We start from the raw sequence: 19,593 nt of genomic DNA, 5'->3' as shown, positions 1-19,593 counted from the left end.
CACATACGCACACCGAAGAGTCTGGACTATTATTTAAATATTCTCCTCTGTCCTCATACACCTGACAACACTGAGATTTTTAACAATTTCTTCTTGCTGCACTGTAATTGTTCAGTGGCCACTTTATTCTTGGTAAGGGTAGAAGGGACTCTTCTAGGAGAAGGACGCTCCAAAATCGGGCACACTATTCCATCTTATTTCTCTTCTTCACTGTTTGTTAAAGTTTTTATATGAGATATTTATTTTAATCTTGTTGCTCTTCTTAAGATATTTTATTTTACCCTTTTTCCTTTCCCTACTGAACTATTTTTCCTGTTGGAGCCCCTGGGCTTATAGCATCCTGCTTTCCCAACTATGGTTGTACCCTAGCAAGTAATAATAATAATATTTACTGCATATATATATATATATATATATATATTATATATACTGTACATAAATTCATATATATATATATATATATGTGTGTGTGTGTGTGTGTGTGTGTATGGTTGTGTGTGTGTGTGTGTGTGTACGCGCGCGTGTGTGTGTGTCGATGAGTCTCTAGGAATTGTTAATCAATACACATTCTTAGGACAGACCATAAGTTTTTCCCCAGGACACGAGACCGAAGGATAAGCTTGAGATGTTGAACTTTTGATTAGCAAAATGAGATTATGAAGAGTAAAATGACACTCTTTAAAAATAAAAGTATTTAATCAGAGAGTCTTACCAATTTTACCTTTTGCATCAGAATCTTGATGCCTTACTATAATCTTAGAACAAAAGTTAGTTACAAATCTAATAGCTATGGGTAAAAAAACATGGATAAAAGTAGATATGCTCACAACATTTAAGAAAAAGAATTGGATATGGACAGGACATATAATGAGATTGACAGATAATAGATGGACATTGAGAATAATGGAATGTGTCCCTAGAGGTTGCAACAGAAGCAGGGTAGAGAAGAGAAGACGATGGATTGGCGAACTAAGAATGTTTGCTAGTGTGGACTGGGATAGAAAAAAAGTAAACACAACACGAGTGGAAGGTCATTGTTCTGCAGTAGCTGATGATGATGAATGTTTTATATATATCATAATCATCTTCTCCTACTCCTATTCACGCAAAGGGCCTCGGTTAGATTTTGCCAATCGTCTCTAGTATTGAACTTTTAATTCAATACTTATTCACTCATCACCTCCGACTTCACGCTTCATAGCTCTCAGCCATGTAGGCCTGAGTCTTCCAACTCTTCTAGTGCCTTGTGGAGCCCAGTTGTACGTTTGGTGAACTAATATCTCTTGAGGAGTGAGAGGAGTATGCCCAAAACATCTCCATCTACCTCTCACCATGATCTCATCCACATGTGGCACTCGAGTAATCTTTCTTATAGTTTCATTTCTAATCCTGTCCTGCCATTTACCTCCCAATATTCTTTTAAGGGGTTTGTTCTCTAATCTACTAAATCTGTTGCAGATTGTTTCATTGGCATACCACGACTCATGTCCATACAGTAACACGGATCTCACTAAACTGATGTATAATCTGATTTTTTGTGTGTAATTTCAGGCGACTTAACTTAACCTAGCCATTGTCTGGTTTGCTTTTTTCAATCTTTCATTAAACTCCTAATTCATATGTGTATATATATATGTATGTATATATATATATATATATATACTGTATATACATACATATATATATATATATATATATACAAATAATCCATATATTTTTTTTACATTAATGTCTGGATTCTCTTAATGACCTCGGGATCAGAGCCCAAGGCGAAATCGCACAAAGACAAGAGATTCTGACCGGCCGGGAGTTGAACCCTGGTCCGGGAAACTTGTAGAAACGGTGACTTACCACTCGGCCACGTGGTAAGTCACTGTTTATACAAGTGTCCCGGACCAGGGTTCGGCTCCCGTCCGGTCAGAAACTCTTTTCTGTGTCTGATTTCGTCTGCTTGTCTGATCCTAAGGTCGTTAAGAGAATCTAGTCATTAATATATAAAAAATATATTGCTTATTTCAACATGAAAAACACGTCTAAATGTGAAAAATTTATCACACACAACGCACACACACACACGCACACACACGCACACACACACACGCACACACACGCACACAGACACACCCACATATATATATATATATATATATACATACTGTATATATGTGTGTGTGCGTGTGTTTGAGTCCATACGTAAACTAGCAATATATATGTTATTGGCTTCTAAAAGACCAAATTCAACATTTCTCCAGACAAACTTGCCACTAACTAGGCATCATGATTGCGAAAACTGCATTTACACTTTCTCTTCATTACCAGGTGCCAGTACGTCTGTCGCTCCATTTTAACGTTATTTCTCGCCAGGAATATATTAGTTCTATATTGGAATTACACATTAATAAAATGGTTATGGAGGTGAAAATTTAAAATGCAAAAATATTGGAAAACTACTAAATTTCTTTTCATCTTCTCCTCTCTTCATTGGGTCATTTCTCTGTTGGAACCCTCAAGCTCAAAGAATCAATCCTGCTTTTCCAACTAGGGTTGTAACTTAGTTGATAATAATAATAATAATAATAATAATAATAATAATAATAATAATAATAATAATAACAACAAAAACAACAGCAACAACAACAACAACAACAACAAAAATAATAATAATAATAATAATAATAATAATAATAATAATAATAATAATAATAATACTGTAAAAATTCCAAATAACCCGAAACAGCTGCAGTAATCTTTTTTTATGGATAAAGAATATACCTAATTCATATTACTTTAAGCTAAGCTTTTCCTTTCATTTCAGGGATCATATCGAACAGGTCTGTCGATTCTTACCTCCTCAAGAACTACCTGAGAACAGTGACCTTCAACCTGATAATTTGCAAGAGTCCTTGAATGGCATTAAGGAACTCTTGGAAAGATATGAAGAAATACGGCAAAAGGAGAGTAAGAACTTATCTTTCTCTCTCTCTCTCTCTCTCTCTCTCTCTCTCTCTCTCTCTCAGTAGACAATACATATAAACGTATTTGGATTTATAAATTTCTCTCAAATACTAAAAGCATTAACTCGCATTAAACTGATTCTCTCTCTCTCTCTCTCTCTCTCTCTCTCTCTCTCTCTCAGTAGACAATACATATAAACGTATTTGGATTTATAAATTTCTCTCAAATACTAAAAGCCTTAACTCAAATTAAACTAAAATCTCTCTCTCTCTCTCTCTCTCTCTCTCTCTCTCTCTCTCTTATAGAAGTCAATGCATATAAACCTACTTGCATTTATAAATTTCTCTAAAATATTAAAAGCCTGAACTCACACTAAACTGATTATCTCTCTCTCTCTCTCTCTCTCTCTCTCTCTCTCTCTAGACAATACATATAAACCTACTTGCATTTATAAATTTATCTCAAATACTAAAACCCTTAACTCAAATTAAACTAAAATCTCTCTCTCTCTCTCTCTCTCTCTCTCTCTCTCTCTCTCTCTCTCATAGAAGTCAATGCATATAAACCTACTTGCATTTATAAATTTCTCTAAAATATTAAAAGCCTGAACTCACACTAAACTGATTATCTCTCTCTCTCTCTCTCTCTCTCTCTCTCTCTCTCTCTCTGTAGACTATACTTATAAACCTAATTGCATTTATAAATTTCTCTCAAATATTAAAAGCCTGAACTCACACTAAACTAATTCTCTCTCTCTCTCTCTCTCTCTCTCTCTCTCTCTCTCAATGGCAGATCAATATGAGCCCATATATGAATTTCTCTTAAATATTAAAAGCCTGAACTCACACTAAACTGATTATCTCTCTCTCTCTCTCTCTCTCTCTCTCTCTCTCTCTCTAGACAATACATATAAACCTACTTGCATTTATAAATTTATCTCAAACAATTAAAAGCCTGAACTCACAGTATATTAATCCTTTCTCTCTCTCTCTCTCTCTCTCTCTCTCTCTCTCTCTCTCTAGACAATACATATAAACCTGCTTGCATTTATAAATTTCTCTCAAATATTAAAAACCTGAAATCACACTAAATCGATTCTCTCTCTCTCTCTCTCTCTCTCTCTCTATCTCTCTCTCTCTCTCTCTCTCTCTCTCTCTCTCAGTAGACAATACATATGAACCTACTTGCATTTAAAAATTTCCCTCAAATACTAAAATCCTGAACTCACACTAAACTGATTCTCTCTCTCTCTCTCTCTCTCTCTCTCTCTCTCTCAATGGCAGATGAATATAAGCCCATATACAAATTTCTCTCAAATATTAAAAGCCTTAACTTACACTAAACCCATCTCTCTCTCTCTCTCTCTCTCTCTCTCTCTCTCTCTTTGTAGATAATACATATAACTCTCTCTCTCTCTCTCTCTTTGTAGACAATACATATAAATCTCTCTCTCTCTCTTTGTAGACAATGCATATAAAACCTACTTGCATTTATAAATTTCTCTCGAATATTAAATGCTTGAACTCACACTAAACTGATTTTCTCTCTCTCTCTCTCTCTCTCTCTCTCTCTCTCTCTCAATGGCAGATGAATATAAGCCCATTTATAAATTTCTCTCAAATATTAAAAGCCTTAACTTACACCAAACCCATCTCTCTCTCTCTCTCTCTCTCTCTCTCTCTCTCTCTCTCTCTTTGTAGACAATACATATAAACCTACTTGCATTTATAAATTTCTTTGAATATTAAATACTTGAACTCACACTAAACTGATTCTCTCTCTCTCTCTCTCTCTCTCTCTCTCTCTCTCTCTCTCAAAATGGAAATATTTTGATACAAGGCGAGTAATTCGTTGTTATATTACCTTAATAATTCAAGTGGTCTTTATTTCTCTAGTTGAATATTCGTTTAAAATTAATCTTTATTCATAATAAACGATATCGGCGTCAATGACCGTCATGTCAGTATGCCAGAGAACTTCAAATCATTCATTCATTCATTCATTCATTCATTCATTCCAGGACTGACCTCGACACGGCGACTGGGAGAGCTCTTCCATACTTATCGCGAAAAGGGCAAAGTTTCCATTAGAGTTGATATTGGAACTGTTTTCTCATCGCACGGTAGGTCTTATGAACAGGCCTTCCTGCATTGAAATTCCTGTGATAGCATTGAAAAGGCTTAAAGCTTAATAACATCTGATAATATGACCTGAAATTTCTTATTACAAGGTCATTCTACGACAATTTAGATCTATATTACAAGATACATTTATTATGCCCTGAGGTTTTCTTATTACAAGGTCACTCTCTAGCTATTAATATGACTAGAGATTTCCCATTGCAAGCTCACTCTACAACAATTAATATGACCAGAGGTTTCCCTTAACAAGCTCACTCTACAACAATTATTATGACCAGAGATTTCCTATTGCGAGTTCACTTTACAATTAATATGACCAAAGATTTCGTATTGAAATTTCACTCTACAACAATGCATATGACCTGATTTTTTTTATTACACTATTAATTTGACTGGAGATTTCTTAAAATCTCTCTCTACAACAATTAATATGACCAGAGGTTTATCATTATAAACTCACTTTACAACAATTAATATGACCAGAGGTTTATCATTACAAGCTCACTTTACAGCAATTAATATGTCCAGAGATTTCTTCTTACAATCTCTCTCTACAACAATTAATAAAATCAAGGAATTTTTATTATAAACTCAATCTACAGCACTTAATATGACCAGAGGTTTCCCTTTACAAGCTCTTTCTCCAACAAAAAATATAACCTGAAATTTCTTATGACAACCTCCCTCTACAATAATTAATATGACCAGAGGATTTCCATTAGAAGCTCACTCTCCAACAATTAATATGACCTGAGATTTCATATTACAAGCTCCCTTAGCAACAATTAATGTGACTAGAGGTTTCCTATTACAAACTCACTTTCTAGCAATTAATATGACTTGAGATTTCATATTACAAGCTCCCCTTGCAACAATTAATGTGACCAGAGGTTTCGTATTACAAGCTCACTCTCCAACAATTAATATGACCTGAGATTTCATATTACAAGCTCCCTCTACAACAATTAACAATTGATATGACCAGAGGTTTATCATTACAAGCTCACATTACAGCAATTAATATGACCTGAGATTTCATATTACAAGCTCCCTTTACAATAATTGATGTGACCAGAGGTTTCGTATTACAAGCTCACTCTCCAACAATTAATATGACCTGAGATTTCATATTACAAGCTCCCCTTGCAACAATTAATGTGACCAGAGGTTTCGTATTACAAGCTCACTCTCCAACAATTTATATGACCTGAGATTTCATATTACAAGCTCCCTCTACAACAATTAACAATTGATATGACCAGAGGTTTATCATCACAAGCTCACATTACAGCAATTAATATGACCTGATATTTCATATTACAAGCTCCCTTTGCAACAATTGATGTGACCAGAGATTTCGTATTACAAGCTCACTCTCCAACAATTATTATGACCTGAGATTTCATATTACAAGCTCCCCTTGCAACAATTAATGTGACCAGAGGTTTCGTATTACAAGCTCTCTGAACAACAGTGAATATAACCTGAAATTTCTTATGTTAAGCTCCCTCTGCAACAAATTAGCTAACTTACTAGAGCATCATCCCTAACCAACGTTAAAACTCCACTAAATCAATTCTAAGAGAAGGTTATTCATGTAAACAAAAGATTGTATGATGCTGATTTGAATTATATCTCGCTCTTTAGAATGTTTAATGAATATTAATTACATTTTAATGTTTATCTTTTTAGTGTGTGATGATAAGGCTACTTGTCCTTCCTGCCAGAAAGAACAATATGCTTTAATTCAGAGGTAAGTTAACCCTTTTAGATTGACTGTTTAACCAAACATGAGTGTTGAATACATATTGAAACAAATTTCATTAAGAAAATTTCTATTAATGGAAAAGAAAAGCATTTTAGAGAGTAGTTTTGATTAACTGAGAACTGGCCTTTGATCGTGATATCTTCAAATGCCTTGTTAAATATTATCTTTTTTTTTTTTTTGCTAAATATTGGCATAAATATTCTGTTTTGGGTATAATAGCATCATGTTCTTCATCGCTCTTCCGAGACATATTACTAATATTTTTCCTTTAATATCATAACTTTATTCTAATTTGCTATTTGTTCCAACACAGAGACTTACCTCGAAACACTTTCTTAGGAGTTACCTGGAACCTCCTCTCAAACGACCAGAGTTTTGTGTAGTTTACCCTACTCCCATTTTCTATAATGGTAGGCCTAACGGAGGGATACGTGCCCTGAGGGCAATACCAAGGCAGGCCGCATGCCCTCTCGGGTCGTAAACTTCAGTAAGTGCTATCATCCCGATGCTCCTCTGATCTCAGTGCGACCCTTTGTGTCTTGTGGCCACGTGGTTACCGCATGGTCCGTTGTGCGCTCCTACTTGTGCTTAGTGCTTTGACTGTGTGCTTTAACTGTGTGCTTTGGCTTTAATTCCTATGTGCTTTTAGTGTTCTCATTCTCTTGTCGAGCCTGTGTCTAGTGGTTTTGTGATTGTGTGCGATGGAGCATACTCGCCGTTGTCCTGGGCCTAGGGCTGGGAAGTCGTGTGGGGCTTTTTTGTCTAAGCCCGATGTTGACCTGCACTCCCTTTGTTCCTCGTGTAGGGGAAAAGTGTGCTCTCCTTCGGACACGTGTCCGGAATATGATGGCTGGAATGAGGTCCAATGGGTAAGATATGGGACCAAGAAGAAGAAGTCTACGAAGCAGTCTTCAAGGAAGGCTAGTATTTCTTCTCCCGCGACTTCGGCTGGTGAGGGTCCGAGTAGAGTTCCTTCTTCTTCCCCTACCCAGAGTAGGGGACGAGGTAAGTCGGTTAAGGGGAAGAAGACAGTGCCTCTTCCCCAGGAAGGTCGTGTTACGGGTGTTCCTGATTCTTTTAAGGCGATCCAGGCGCCGGAGGGTATGTGTAGTGGGGGTCCGCGGGACGATGCTCTTGTGCAAGGGGAGCACGTCTCGGCAGGGGACCCCATGTGGAATAAAAGTGTCCCCTTTTCTTCCCCAGATTCGTGGGTAGATGTTTCAGGAGCTTCGGCAGCGGACGGCGCCATGGATAGAGAAGATTCCCCACAGGAAGATCCCCTGGAATGGAGCCTGCCGAGGACTCTGCTCAGGTCCCCCTTGAGGATGGAGGAAGACCTCAACGGGTTCTTTCCATTCAGAATTCATCCGTCTACACCTCCAGCTCCTTCGTCGGCAGTTCCAGAGGAATTCCTTCAGCCTTCCACGTCGGGAACCCAACAGGTGTCGAGGAAAGCTCCACCTGTTGCTAGGCCGCGTTACCGTGAGAGGTCCGAATCGTCGGTGATGGAGTCTCCGTTTTCATCGGACTTGGAACGCCGAAGGAGAAGTAGAAGGAAGAGGGACCATTCCAGGAGGAGGCGGTCTTTTTCTAGTTCGCCCTCGGAATCGAGAGAAAGAAGAAGGAGATCTCGTTCCCCGCATAGGAAGAGCAGGAGAGCTGGTTCTCCTCAGGAACGATGGGTCCTGGTACCAGAATCCAAGCTGAGAGACCTGACTTCAGTCTCAAGCTCCGTGGTTAAGCTGACAGGAGACAGTCCTCCTAGAAGGGTCTCTAGTACAGTAGCCGCATGTCGGCTTCAGCCTATGACCACAAGGCCTCGTCTAGTAAGCTTAAGTCTCGTCCTAGGGAGATTCAATCTGCCCAGCGGAGGGAGTCTCCTCCTAGGACGGGCAGCCTCGACGAGATTGCCCATGGCATAGATCGACGCTCACAGGTCCCTCCGTCGAACACTTTCACGGAGGAGCCCGTCCCTTCGTCGAAGCCCCTTAAGGTGACAGAGGCGCCCGTCTCTCAAGGAAGACATAGCCGCGGGTCCCGTCAGAGCGGAGGTGCCCGTGCTAATACTTCACCCCATTGGCAGACGGAGGACTCAGATGAAGTCGCAGGGCTTGGTACGACGGAGGACTCTGCTTATAGGAGGGTGATCTCCTTGATAAGGAGTCACAACAAGATTGCGGAGCCTCTACCACAGGAGGAAGACGACTGGACCTCTGGCCTAAATCGGATTATGGAGGAGCCCGTCCAAAAGAAGGCTTTATTAGCTCTTCCGGAGGTGAGAGACGTCAAGTTGGGGCGAACTCTTATCGACAAGGTGATCACCCGCAATGGGGAATCATCCAAAGGCTACTCTGCAGCTAAACTGTTACAGGGATTGAAATCCCAAAGTAAATATTATGCTTTGGAGGGACGCCCACATGGGGCGTGCAAGCTTGAGGACATCCTGAAGGTTTTGAGTCAAGGTGCCCCAAAAGACAGGGTCTCTACCGCACCCATTTACTTCTCCCAGTCCGAGTCCATCATAATGGAGAAGATGTCGAAAGATCTAGTGAACGTCGCATCATGGCTGGACTGGTGGGCTACTACCTTGGTGGGTACGCAGATCCCGACCGAGACTTTAGATCCTGCCAAACGAGAGGCTCTGAAGGAGTTGGTTGGATCGGGTGGTCGTGCCTTAAAGTTTCTCACCTTCCAGGCTTTAGCTCTTTCTGCGAACTGGGTTCTCAGGAGAAGGGATTCAGTTCTGAAAAACCTATCTAGGAAAATCCCAGACAAGGAAGCAAGGGCCCTTCGTAACATTACGGTTTGGGACGAGGGACTGTTTCCGGTCAAGAAAGCGGAAGAGGTGGCTGAGAAGATGGCCATGAAGAAAGACGTAATCGTTCCGAAGGCTCAATCAGCGAGAAGACCCGTCTTTAGGAGGCCGGTAGCCGAGGCTCTTTCTACATCTCGTTCTTCCCCATCTCAAGGAAGGAGAGAGCCTTCTACGGGACAGTGGGCTCAGTCGTCGAATCCCTCCCGAGGGGGAGTTATGTCAGCCCCTTCCACCTACAGGAATTCCTACGCGTCCTCCAGGAGAGGTCGATCAGGTCGATCCTCTCGTAGGAGATAGTTTGAGAGGCCCCCCTTCCCTGCCCAAGCCTCAGGTAGGGGAATGCCTCAGACGATTTTGGCAAGCATGGAAGCTCCACGGAGCAAAACCATGGACAGTAACGGTTTTGAAAGAGGGCTACAGGATCCCCTTTCTACAAGAGCCTCCTCCCTTGATTCCAGCAAGCCAGGCGGAGTGGTTGGTTCCCAAAGACCCGTTGAAGAGAGCAGCTTTATGTGGAGAAGTCGCCACAATGATGGAGAAGGGGTCAATGGAGACTGTGCATCTTCCGGGACCGAGGTTCTACAGTCGTCTCTTCCTGGTGGAGAAAGCAACGGGAGGATGGAGACCTGGGATAGACCTGTCAGCCCTCAACAAATTCATACGAAAGACACATTTCAAGATGGACACCCCAAGAACGGTCATGGCGTCCTTGAGGGAAGGGGATTTCATGATTTCCATAGACCTCAAGGATGCCTACTTCCAAATCCCGATTCATCCAGCAAGCAGGAAGTTTCTCCGGGTGAAATGGGGTGCCCGGATTTTGCAATTCAAGGCCCTGTGCTTCGGACTTTCTACAGCCCCCCAGGTATTCACAAGGATTTTTACAACAATCTCCGTCTGGGCTCACGAACGGGGGATCCGGTTAATTCGGTATCTGGACGACTGGTTACTCCTTTCCTCCTCAAAGGAAGTCTTGAAGCAACAAGGTGCAGACCTTCTTCAACTATGCAAAACTCTGGGCATCACAGTCAATCTGGAGAAGTCTCATCTGATCCCAACCAACATAGCGACGTACTTGGGGATTGTCCTGGATTCATTGCTAGTAAAGGCATTTCCATCAGTAGACAGGCTCAACAACCTGGACCAAGTTCTCCTTCCCTTCCTAGAGGGCTAACCCAGAAGAGCAAAGGATTGGCAGAGGTTAATAGGACATCTGGTGTCATTAGAGAAGTTAGTTCCCCAAGGAAGACAGAACCTCAGGAGCATCCAGTGGAACTTAAAAGATCGGTGGGATCAGAGAAGTTCCCCGGACAGGATTGTGCCAGTTCTACCGGAGACCAAACAGGCTCTAGAATGGTGGCGGAATCAAGCAAACCCACTAAAAGGGATGCCACTGTCTTCCAAACCGCCAGAACTTTTGCTCTTCATGGACGCATCGAAAGAAGGGTGGGGAGCCCATCTTCTAGGAAAAACAACGAGAGGCAAATGGACGGTAGAAGAGAAGACTCTCCACATCAATGGTCTGGAGATGAGGGCAGTTCAGGAAGCCTGCCTATACTTCATTCGGGATCTGAGAAGAAACTCAGTGGCTCTAATGTCAGACAATGCCACAGTAGTGGCGTACATAAAGAAGGAAGGAGGGCTGAAGTCGAAGGAGTTGTGTGTTCTCGCCTTGCAAGTCCTGGAGTGGGCGGAAAAAGAACAAGTCAGACTGTCAGCGAGATTCATTCCGGGAAAGAAAAACGTTCTGGCAGACGGCCTCAGCAGGGTAGGCCAAGTAGTGGGGACAGAATGGTCTCTTCACCCAGAAGTAGCAAGATTCATCATTCAAATGTGGGGATCTCCGGTAATGGATCTCTTCGCAACGAGGTTGAGCGCGCAACTTCCCGTATTCTGTTCTCCTGTCCCAGACCCAAAGGCGGCATTGGAGGACGCCTTTCAACACAAGTGGGACAATATGGACGTGTACGCCTTTCCTCCCTTCGCTCTGATAAGACAAATCCTCAACAGAGTAAGGACAGCCAACAACCTAAAGATGACTTTGGTAGTGCCTTGGTGGCCGGAGAGAGAGTGGTTCCCAGACCTAAAAGGTCTGGCTGTTCTTCCTCCGTGGCCTCTACCGGACAGACCAGACCTCCTGAGGCAGCCACACTTTCAGAGGTTCCACAAAAAATCTCAATCCCTTCGACTTCACGCCTGGAGGTTATCCAGTGGCTCCTGAAAAGACAAGGGTATTCGTCGAAGACAGCTGTGAGAATGTCCCGTTATTTGAGACAGTCTTCTACAGCAGTCTACCAAGCAAAATGAGCAACTTTTATTAAATGGTGTGCTGCAAAGAAAATAGAGCCTTTAGAAGCTGCAGTCCCCGACATTGCAGATTTCCTCGTTCACCTCAGGGATGTGCTGGGCATTTCGATTCCGGCAATTAAGGGGGTACGAGCTGCCCTTGGGCAAGTCTTTCTATTGAAAGGGATAGATTTGGGCTCTTCTAGACACATCTCGATGCTCATCAAGAGTTTTGAGCAGTCCTGTCCACCCTCGTCTCCTAGGGTTCCAATATGGGATCTGGCTAGAGTTCTAGATATGCTTAGTAAGCCGCCCTTCGAACCTTTAAAAGATATCTTTGACAGAAATCTTACGCTTAAAGCGGTCTTCTTGTTAGCTTTGGCTTCAGCGAAGAGGGTAGGTGAACTTCATGGGTTGTCTTATGAGATAGAGCACTCAAGAGGTTGGAGAGAAATATCCTTCAAGTTTGTCCCTTCGTTTGTCGCTAAGACCCAGAACCCATCTGTTTGGGATCCTAGATTCGAGGGTTTCCCTATTCCGGTAATCCCAACCTCAGGTAATCAAGAAGATTTAAAAATGTGCCCTGTCAGAGCCATTAGGAAATATCTTAAAAGGACAGCAAATCTCCGCCCTGGTATGAAGAATCTTTTTGTGTCCACGGGGAGTACGAAAAAGAATATTTCCAAGAACACCATTTCTTTTTGGCTCAGGCAGGTTATCATTCAAGCTTATTCGAGTGCTGGTCTGTCAGTCCCAGGAAAGCCCAGGGCACATGATGTTAGAGGTTTAAGTACCTCTCTAGCTTTTTAAAAGAACATGTCAGTGGCGCAAGTACTCAAAGCAGGTACTTGGTTTAACCAGTCTATGTTCACTTCTCACTATCTCAAAGATTGTACGAGGAAGTCATCTCAGCGCTCCAACCGATTTAACGGCCCAAGCCCCAGGTTCAATCGCGGTTTCAAATCTATAGACACAGGTGATCTTTTCATTTTTTCCCCTTCTTCTCCTCGTACTATTTATCGTCTTGGGAGGTCTTGCACAGTAGACCCGCACTATGCCATATATTCATATTACATCAAGCACAGCATCAAGGAATTATGTAGGGTGAATACTTTACGCACAATTAATGAGCTTTTTGTGTAGTTTATCCTACTTTCCAGTTGTTTTGGGCCCTTAGTCAAGGAGGCACTCCCACCTCCTAAAGTGTAAGTCTCCTAAGAAAGTGTTTCGAGGTAAATCTCTGTGTTGGAACAAATCACAAATTATTAGTAATTTGTATTTTTCCTAACATACTTACCGAGAAACACTTAAGGGTTATGGCCCTTCCTTCCTTGCCCCAGGTGCCTTACTGATCTTTAGTACTGTTACTTTCATCAAACTTACTGAAGCTTACGACCCGAGAGGGCATGCGGCCTACCTTGGTATTACCCTCAGGGCACGTATCCCTCCGCTAGGCCTACCATTATAGAAAATGGGAGTAGGGTAAACTACACAAAACTCTGGTCATTTGAGAGGAGGTTCCAGGTAACTCCTAAGAAAGTGTTTCTCGGTAAGTATGTTAGGAAAAATACAAGTTACTAATAATTTGGGATTTCTCTTACTTATGTTTATGCTTTGGTTTTTAGGGCATAATTGCCTCCACCAACGAAGTTAGGGGGAGGTTATGTTTTCACCCTTGTTTGTGTGTTTGTTTGTGAACAGCTTCCTGTCTACAATTTTCATCGTAGAGTAACGAAACTTGCAGGGATTAACTGTTATGTCAAAAGCTGGAATTAATTAAATTTTGCAAGGTCAAGGTCAAGGTCGAGGTCACGATCAAGCAAAATGTCCAATTCCCGTAATCAGCCATAAGTTTGGACATCGTTGGCACAGAGACTTCAAACTTGGCTCATATTTAAGTGTATGAAAATCCACGCCGTTTAATGCTTACTAAGGTCAGTGGTCAAGTTCAAGGTTGAGAAAAAGGTCGAGAAATAAGTTGCCTCGGTAGGGTCTGCTCTCTACCAAGTTCCCCTCTAGTTATAGTTTTTTTTTTTTTTTTTTTTTTTTTCTAGGTATGGTATTATTCATGGTTGTAACAATTATTATTATTATTATTATTGTTATTATTACTAGCCAAGCTACAACCCTAGTTGGAAAAGCAAGATGCTATAAGCCCAAGGGCTCCAATAGGGAAAAATAGCTCAGTGAGGAAAGGAAAAAATAGCTCAGTGAGGAAAGGAAATAAGGTAATAAATAAATGATGAGAATAAATTAACAATAAATCATTCTAAAAACAGTAAAAACATCAAAACAGATATGTCCTATATAGACTATTAACAACGTCAAAAACAGATATGTCATATATAAACTACAAAAAGACTCATGTCAGCCTGGTCAACATGAAAACTTTTGAAGTTCTACTGATTCAACTACCCGATTAGGAATATCATTCCACAACTTGGTAACAGCTGGAATAAAACTTCTAGAATACTGTGTAGTATTGAGCCTCATGATGGAGAAGGCCTGGCTATTAGAATTAACTGTCTGTCTAGTATTACGAACAGGATAGAATTTTCCAGGGAGATCTGAATGTAAAGGATGGTCAGTTATGAAAAGTCTTATGCAACATGCATAATGCACTAATTGAACGACGGTGCCAAAGATTAATATCTAGATCAGGAATAAGAAATTTAATAGACCTTAAGTTTCTGTCCAACAAATTAGGATGAGAATCAACAGCTGAACACCAGACAGAAGAACAATACTCAAAACAAGGTAGAATGAAAGAATTAAAACACTTCTTCAGAATAGATTGATCACCGAAAATCTTGTGAGACTTTCTCAATAAGCCATTTTTTTTTTTGTGCAATTGAAGAAGACACAGACCTAACGTGTTTTTCAAAAGTAAATTTTCTGTCGAGAATCACACCTAAAATTTTAAAAGTCATACAAATTTAAAGAAACATTATCAATACTGAGATCCGGATGTTGAGGAGCCAAGTTCCTTGACCTTCTTACAATTGACATGTGTGTCTTCTTCCTCGTTTAATTAAATGGTATCTATAATCATAATCATAATGATACACATTAGAGGTTACCTTTATCTCTCTCTCTCTCTCTCTCTCTCTCTCTCTCTCTCTCTCTCTCTCTCTATAATCATAATCATAATCATAATGATACACATTAGAGGTTACCTTTATCTCTCTCTCTCTCTCTCTCTCTCTCTCTCTCTCTCTCTCTCTCTCTCTCTCTCTCTCAGCATTTCGGTCATTGCTCTCAATTCTTTTATATCTTCACTCAGTGGCTGCTAATTCATCAAACTTATTTATTTTAAAATCTAATTATCTTCAGTCAGTGGTTGCTAATTCATCAAACTTATTCATTTCAAAATCTACTAATCTTCACTCTTACTCAGTAGTTGCTAATTCATAAATCTTATTCATTTTAAAATCTACTAATCTTCACTCGCACTCAGTGGTTGCTTATTCATCAAACTCATTCATTTTGAAATCTACTTATCTTCACTCAGTAATTGCTAATTCATCAAACTTATTCAGTTTAAAATCTACTTATCTTCACTCAGTGGTTGCTAATTCATCAAATTTATTCATTTTACAATCTATTTGATTTTTTCAATGCTAGTTCTGTAAAATTGTCAGTAATTTATTACTTACAACATGTACTTCTATCCAAAATTATATTTTATGGAATTTTCGAAGACATTTTTTTGTAATTTGTCAATTCTTACTTAATGTAGTTTCTATCTGTTTTAGAATATTTGATCATTTATCGATGCCACCAATATTTGACTTGGAAATTCGTTGGTCCAAAATCTGATATCAATGAATTATGCAATACACTGCTCTATTGTCATTTTCTTAAATATTATTCGATTAAATAGTTTGCCTTTCGTATAGGGAATATTTTGCTTTTACTCGCAATATATTTTGCTATTACTCGGGATATATTTTGATTTTCCTCTAGAAGGTCTGGTAGATCAAACTTTGGCTTCTCTGTATTAACCAATCCTCTGTCTTCTTAACGCCTCTGGCTTCAAGCAAAATTTTTCGTTCGACCACTGGTCTGGCTCCCTTGGTTAACTGTCTCTTCCAAGGTCTGGTCTATTGGTGTTCAGCCAGACAGATTTGAATTACTTAACTGAACGGAAAAACTTTCTCCAAGAAAATATCTGTGAAACTCAGGTTACTTGCCCTCTAAAGATGCCAACTGCAAGATGTACACTGAGATTTCTCTCTCGCAGTTGTTTTTTATCAGTAGAAAAGCATCATACAAGCCAATCACCTTCTGGGTACTATTTAGACAAGCATAATTTCTAGTAAATCTAAATAGAACATCCAGAATCCAGTCAACTATTCTTTGCTGCATTTCAGTTCATCCTAATAGATACTGAAAAAATGAGACACTTCCACATCTCATTATCCAGGAACAAAACATAGTTAGATGCACATGAATTTCCACACAAGTCATCAATCAATCCTAGAGCTACATTGATATTTTGATGTTCTTATCAATCATTCTAAAAATCCTGACCAAGCAAACCTCATGAAAGATTCGTAGACCAGCTTGTCTCCAAAGACCTTTGCTGTTAGGATCCCAGATACATTCTAATAATCAATCAATTGTAAACTAGCTTCTGAAGTCTTACTCCTATGTTGTATTGTTTGCCATCTAATACTATATAAATCAATCCTTATGATATTATTCCTGCCTAAGCAGCTAAATCCCGTAGCCTAGTATCATAAGATAACTTACCAACAATTGAGAGCAGGTTACATATTGCATGAAATTTTTCCATCATTAGGATAGTTTCAATACTTTATTGAAATTTTCACACTACTTATGTTTGCTTACCATAATCCACAGCAGCAGCAATAGATTGAAGTGATAGTTTCTTCAATTAACAGTGCCTAAGAAAGAATTTCATTGGTATTAGAGATCTCTATTGGTGGGGCATTTATGTTAGGCATATAGCCAATTTTGTCCACCGTGAATGAGGTTTGCATCCCTAGTCTAGGTGTTGAATCCAGTCCAGGAACTAATCCTCTGATGTGACGAGTTATAAAGGCAAGTTAGTATACAAAGGATATTGTGTAAACAAAACTGCTAACAACATACTCAAATAGTACAAAAGTAGTTTATGCAACCATTTGAGAGAGGATATTTCAAATTAGCCTGTATGCTATGCCCTTTATATGTCTTGTTTGTGACTGGTATTGGGGCTGGTGTACCTTCAGGGTGCACGATAATCCCATTCGCATGATTTGTTACCCCTGCACCACTCGGCGTGTCCTAAGAGGCATCTGTTATCTTATGCAAAAACATTTGGTGTGAATGGATGCATCATCAACAAAACCGAACTTTTCATTGCAGAGAGCTGTGACACAGAGGATTTAATATCCCACTCACATCAAGACCCTTACGGGCTATAAGGGTCTTGATCACCCTTGGTAAAAGAACGTTTTGATGTGATTATCGGGCTATTTGTCACAGCAGCATACATAATGCCTTGACCTATTAGCCATGAACGTCTGTTGTTCTGATTAGATGCTAATTTCTTCTGGCCACCAAGGAGCAACTTTAAAATCTCAGCATGACAAACTGTTGGATTGATATGTTTCGCAATTATTGCATCTGGCTTTGGTGGCCAGTCTTGTTCTTTCAACTCATTCATAATTTTATCCATAAGTATATCATCTATTTGCATTGTCAGCTGTTGTTGTTTTTTTCCAGCCTGAAAAGCATTTTAATCCATTCCTGTGGTTTCATATTCTGTAATCTCAGCTAAGTACATGGGAGACAGACCAAAGGAGAGATTTAACTACTTTCATATCCTTTTTAAAACGAATGGGTCTAAGCAATAAGATTTACAAGAAAATAAATCCTGATGGAAGTCAGCAAAATATGCCACTTTCCAAGGTTCCAATGCCAGTCCCTCTAGCCAAAATTCCGGAACCTAGTCCAATACATTGTTGGAGAGGGACACATTTCTATATTTTCCCTTTTGAATCGGGTAATATTTGGAAGTATAAAGAAGTTACGAGTGAATTTGGAACAAAACTTTCACTTCTTTATATGTAAACCATTTTTATCACGTCTTTATTTACAATCAATGGTTTGTCATAGTTTTTCTATTTTTTTCTAAATGATGCAAAGGATGATTTGACGAAAACGTTTCTGCTCATGGTGTTTATTGCAGATGAGTTTTTGGGGGTTTTTGTCCAGAAAATTTTAGAAATTTATCTTTTCAAATTGATACGTGCAAATGGTATTCATTATATTTTCACAAAAGTAAGATAGATTAAGTAACTTCATCCTTTTTCATCATTATTATAATATCATGAATGTTTAAAATGATTAAAAGTGAGTATTTTCATAATATTTTTATTCACAACACTTCTTCAGATTCAAAGGCGGTCCTTATTCATCATCGGCTCTAGACCTCTCGGAGACCAGTACTCGTCAGGAGTATACAATAGATGGTGAATCTTGTGAGTATCTATAATTGTTTGCAGATCTCTTTTATTCGTTTTCCCTCATGAAAAAATCAGTAAAGGAAACTGAATCGAGTATGAAAGTTAAGGATGTTACATGGTAGTAAAATAAGGTTTTCCTTTTGAATTCACATATTTCCAGAAATCAAACCTTTTTTTCAAAATTCACTCTCAAATTATTCTTTATCTCTACCCAATAAAACTATGAAAATCCCTTTCTTTTCCTTTCACCTACCTTTACATTAAAATTTCTTAGCACAGCAATTCTTTCAGGTTCTCCAAAACCAGTCAGGCAGAGAGGCAGACTTTTCAAAAAAAGATTATCTTTCACTCTTAATATTTTTTTTTTTTTTTTTTGCCAGTTTATTTAGAGGCAGATCTATAGGCTTCCTAAGCTCCTTATCCCTTTTTCACAAGGACAGTGAGGTTGCTGACAGTATCGTGCTCAAAACCCCAACTTGCGTTTGTGAGTCAAAAATATTTCCAGTAGACTACCATAACCCATTCAATCCTAAGCCTAACACAAATATGCTCTGTCACCTACCAACAGTCTTCCTGACACTACATGGGCTAACCCTTCCCTATCCCTAGACCTTTCAGTTTCCCCTAGCACAATCAGTCATTCGTCATTTCTACTCTTCAAGTGTCAAATCATCCACGTCTCTCCTTTTGAATAAATTAGCTATCAAACATTTCTTGCCTGCATTTCAAAACCCTAACACTGGGTACTTTTTCTTCTCTGGCTATGTTATGTAAGCATAATGCCGACTTTAAGGCTGCAAACCTTATAACTCTGATCATTTAGATACGCTCTCCACACAGAGGGGCGAGGATACAGCGTTATATTCATTTTGCCGTACCCTTTTGGTGAAAATTTTGATTTCCTTTGGCCTCTGAAGAAGAACTCATCAGACACTTCACTGTCATCAGGGACAATATAGCTTCACCCCAAACCATTGCCACGTCTTAGGACATCAGTATTCAAGTTGTACCATTTAATACCACACTACAACAATACTCAATAAATAAACTAAGATAAGTAGAGGCTCATCCGTCACTAAGATGGATGTAATTTTACCCAATGGCCCCACAGACCCAATGCTGAACAAGGCAGGAGATGGATGTCACCACTGA

General features: G+C 39.7%; 1 protein-coding gene across 1 annotated transcript in view; it reads left to right on the top strand.

Moving 5' to 3' along the window:
- Positions 1–19,593, top strand: part of LOC137615975 (uncharacterized) — a 25,498-nt gene that overhangs the window by 4,517 nt on the left and 1,388 nt on the right. The window contains exons 2-5 of the mRNA XM_068345688.1: positions 2,816–2,958; positions 4,976–5,077; positions 6,789–6,849; positions 18,371–18,456. Of these exons, the coding sequence (XP_068201789.1) occupies positions 2,816–2,958; positions 4,976–5,077; positions 6,789–6,849; positions 18,371–18,456 (392 nt within the window). The remainder of the gene's footprint in view (positions 1–2,815; positions 2,959–4,975; positions 5,078–6,788; positions 6,850–18,370; positions 18,457–19,593) is intronic.

The sequence above is a fragment of the Palaemon carinicauda genome, chromosome 1 (genome assembly GCF_036898095.1).
Source record: "Palaemon carinicauda isolate YSFRI2023 chromosome 1, ASM3689809v2, whole genome shotgun sequence".
NCBI lineage: Eukaryota > Metazoa > Arthropoda > Malacostraca > Decapoda > Palaemonidae > Palaemon > Palaemon carinicauda.
Note: the sequence above shows the minus strand (reverse complement) of the source record. Positions and strands in the feature narration are given on the sequence as shown.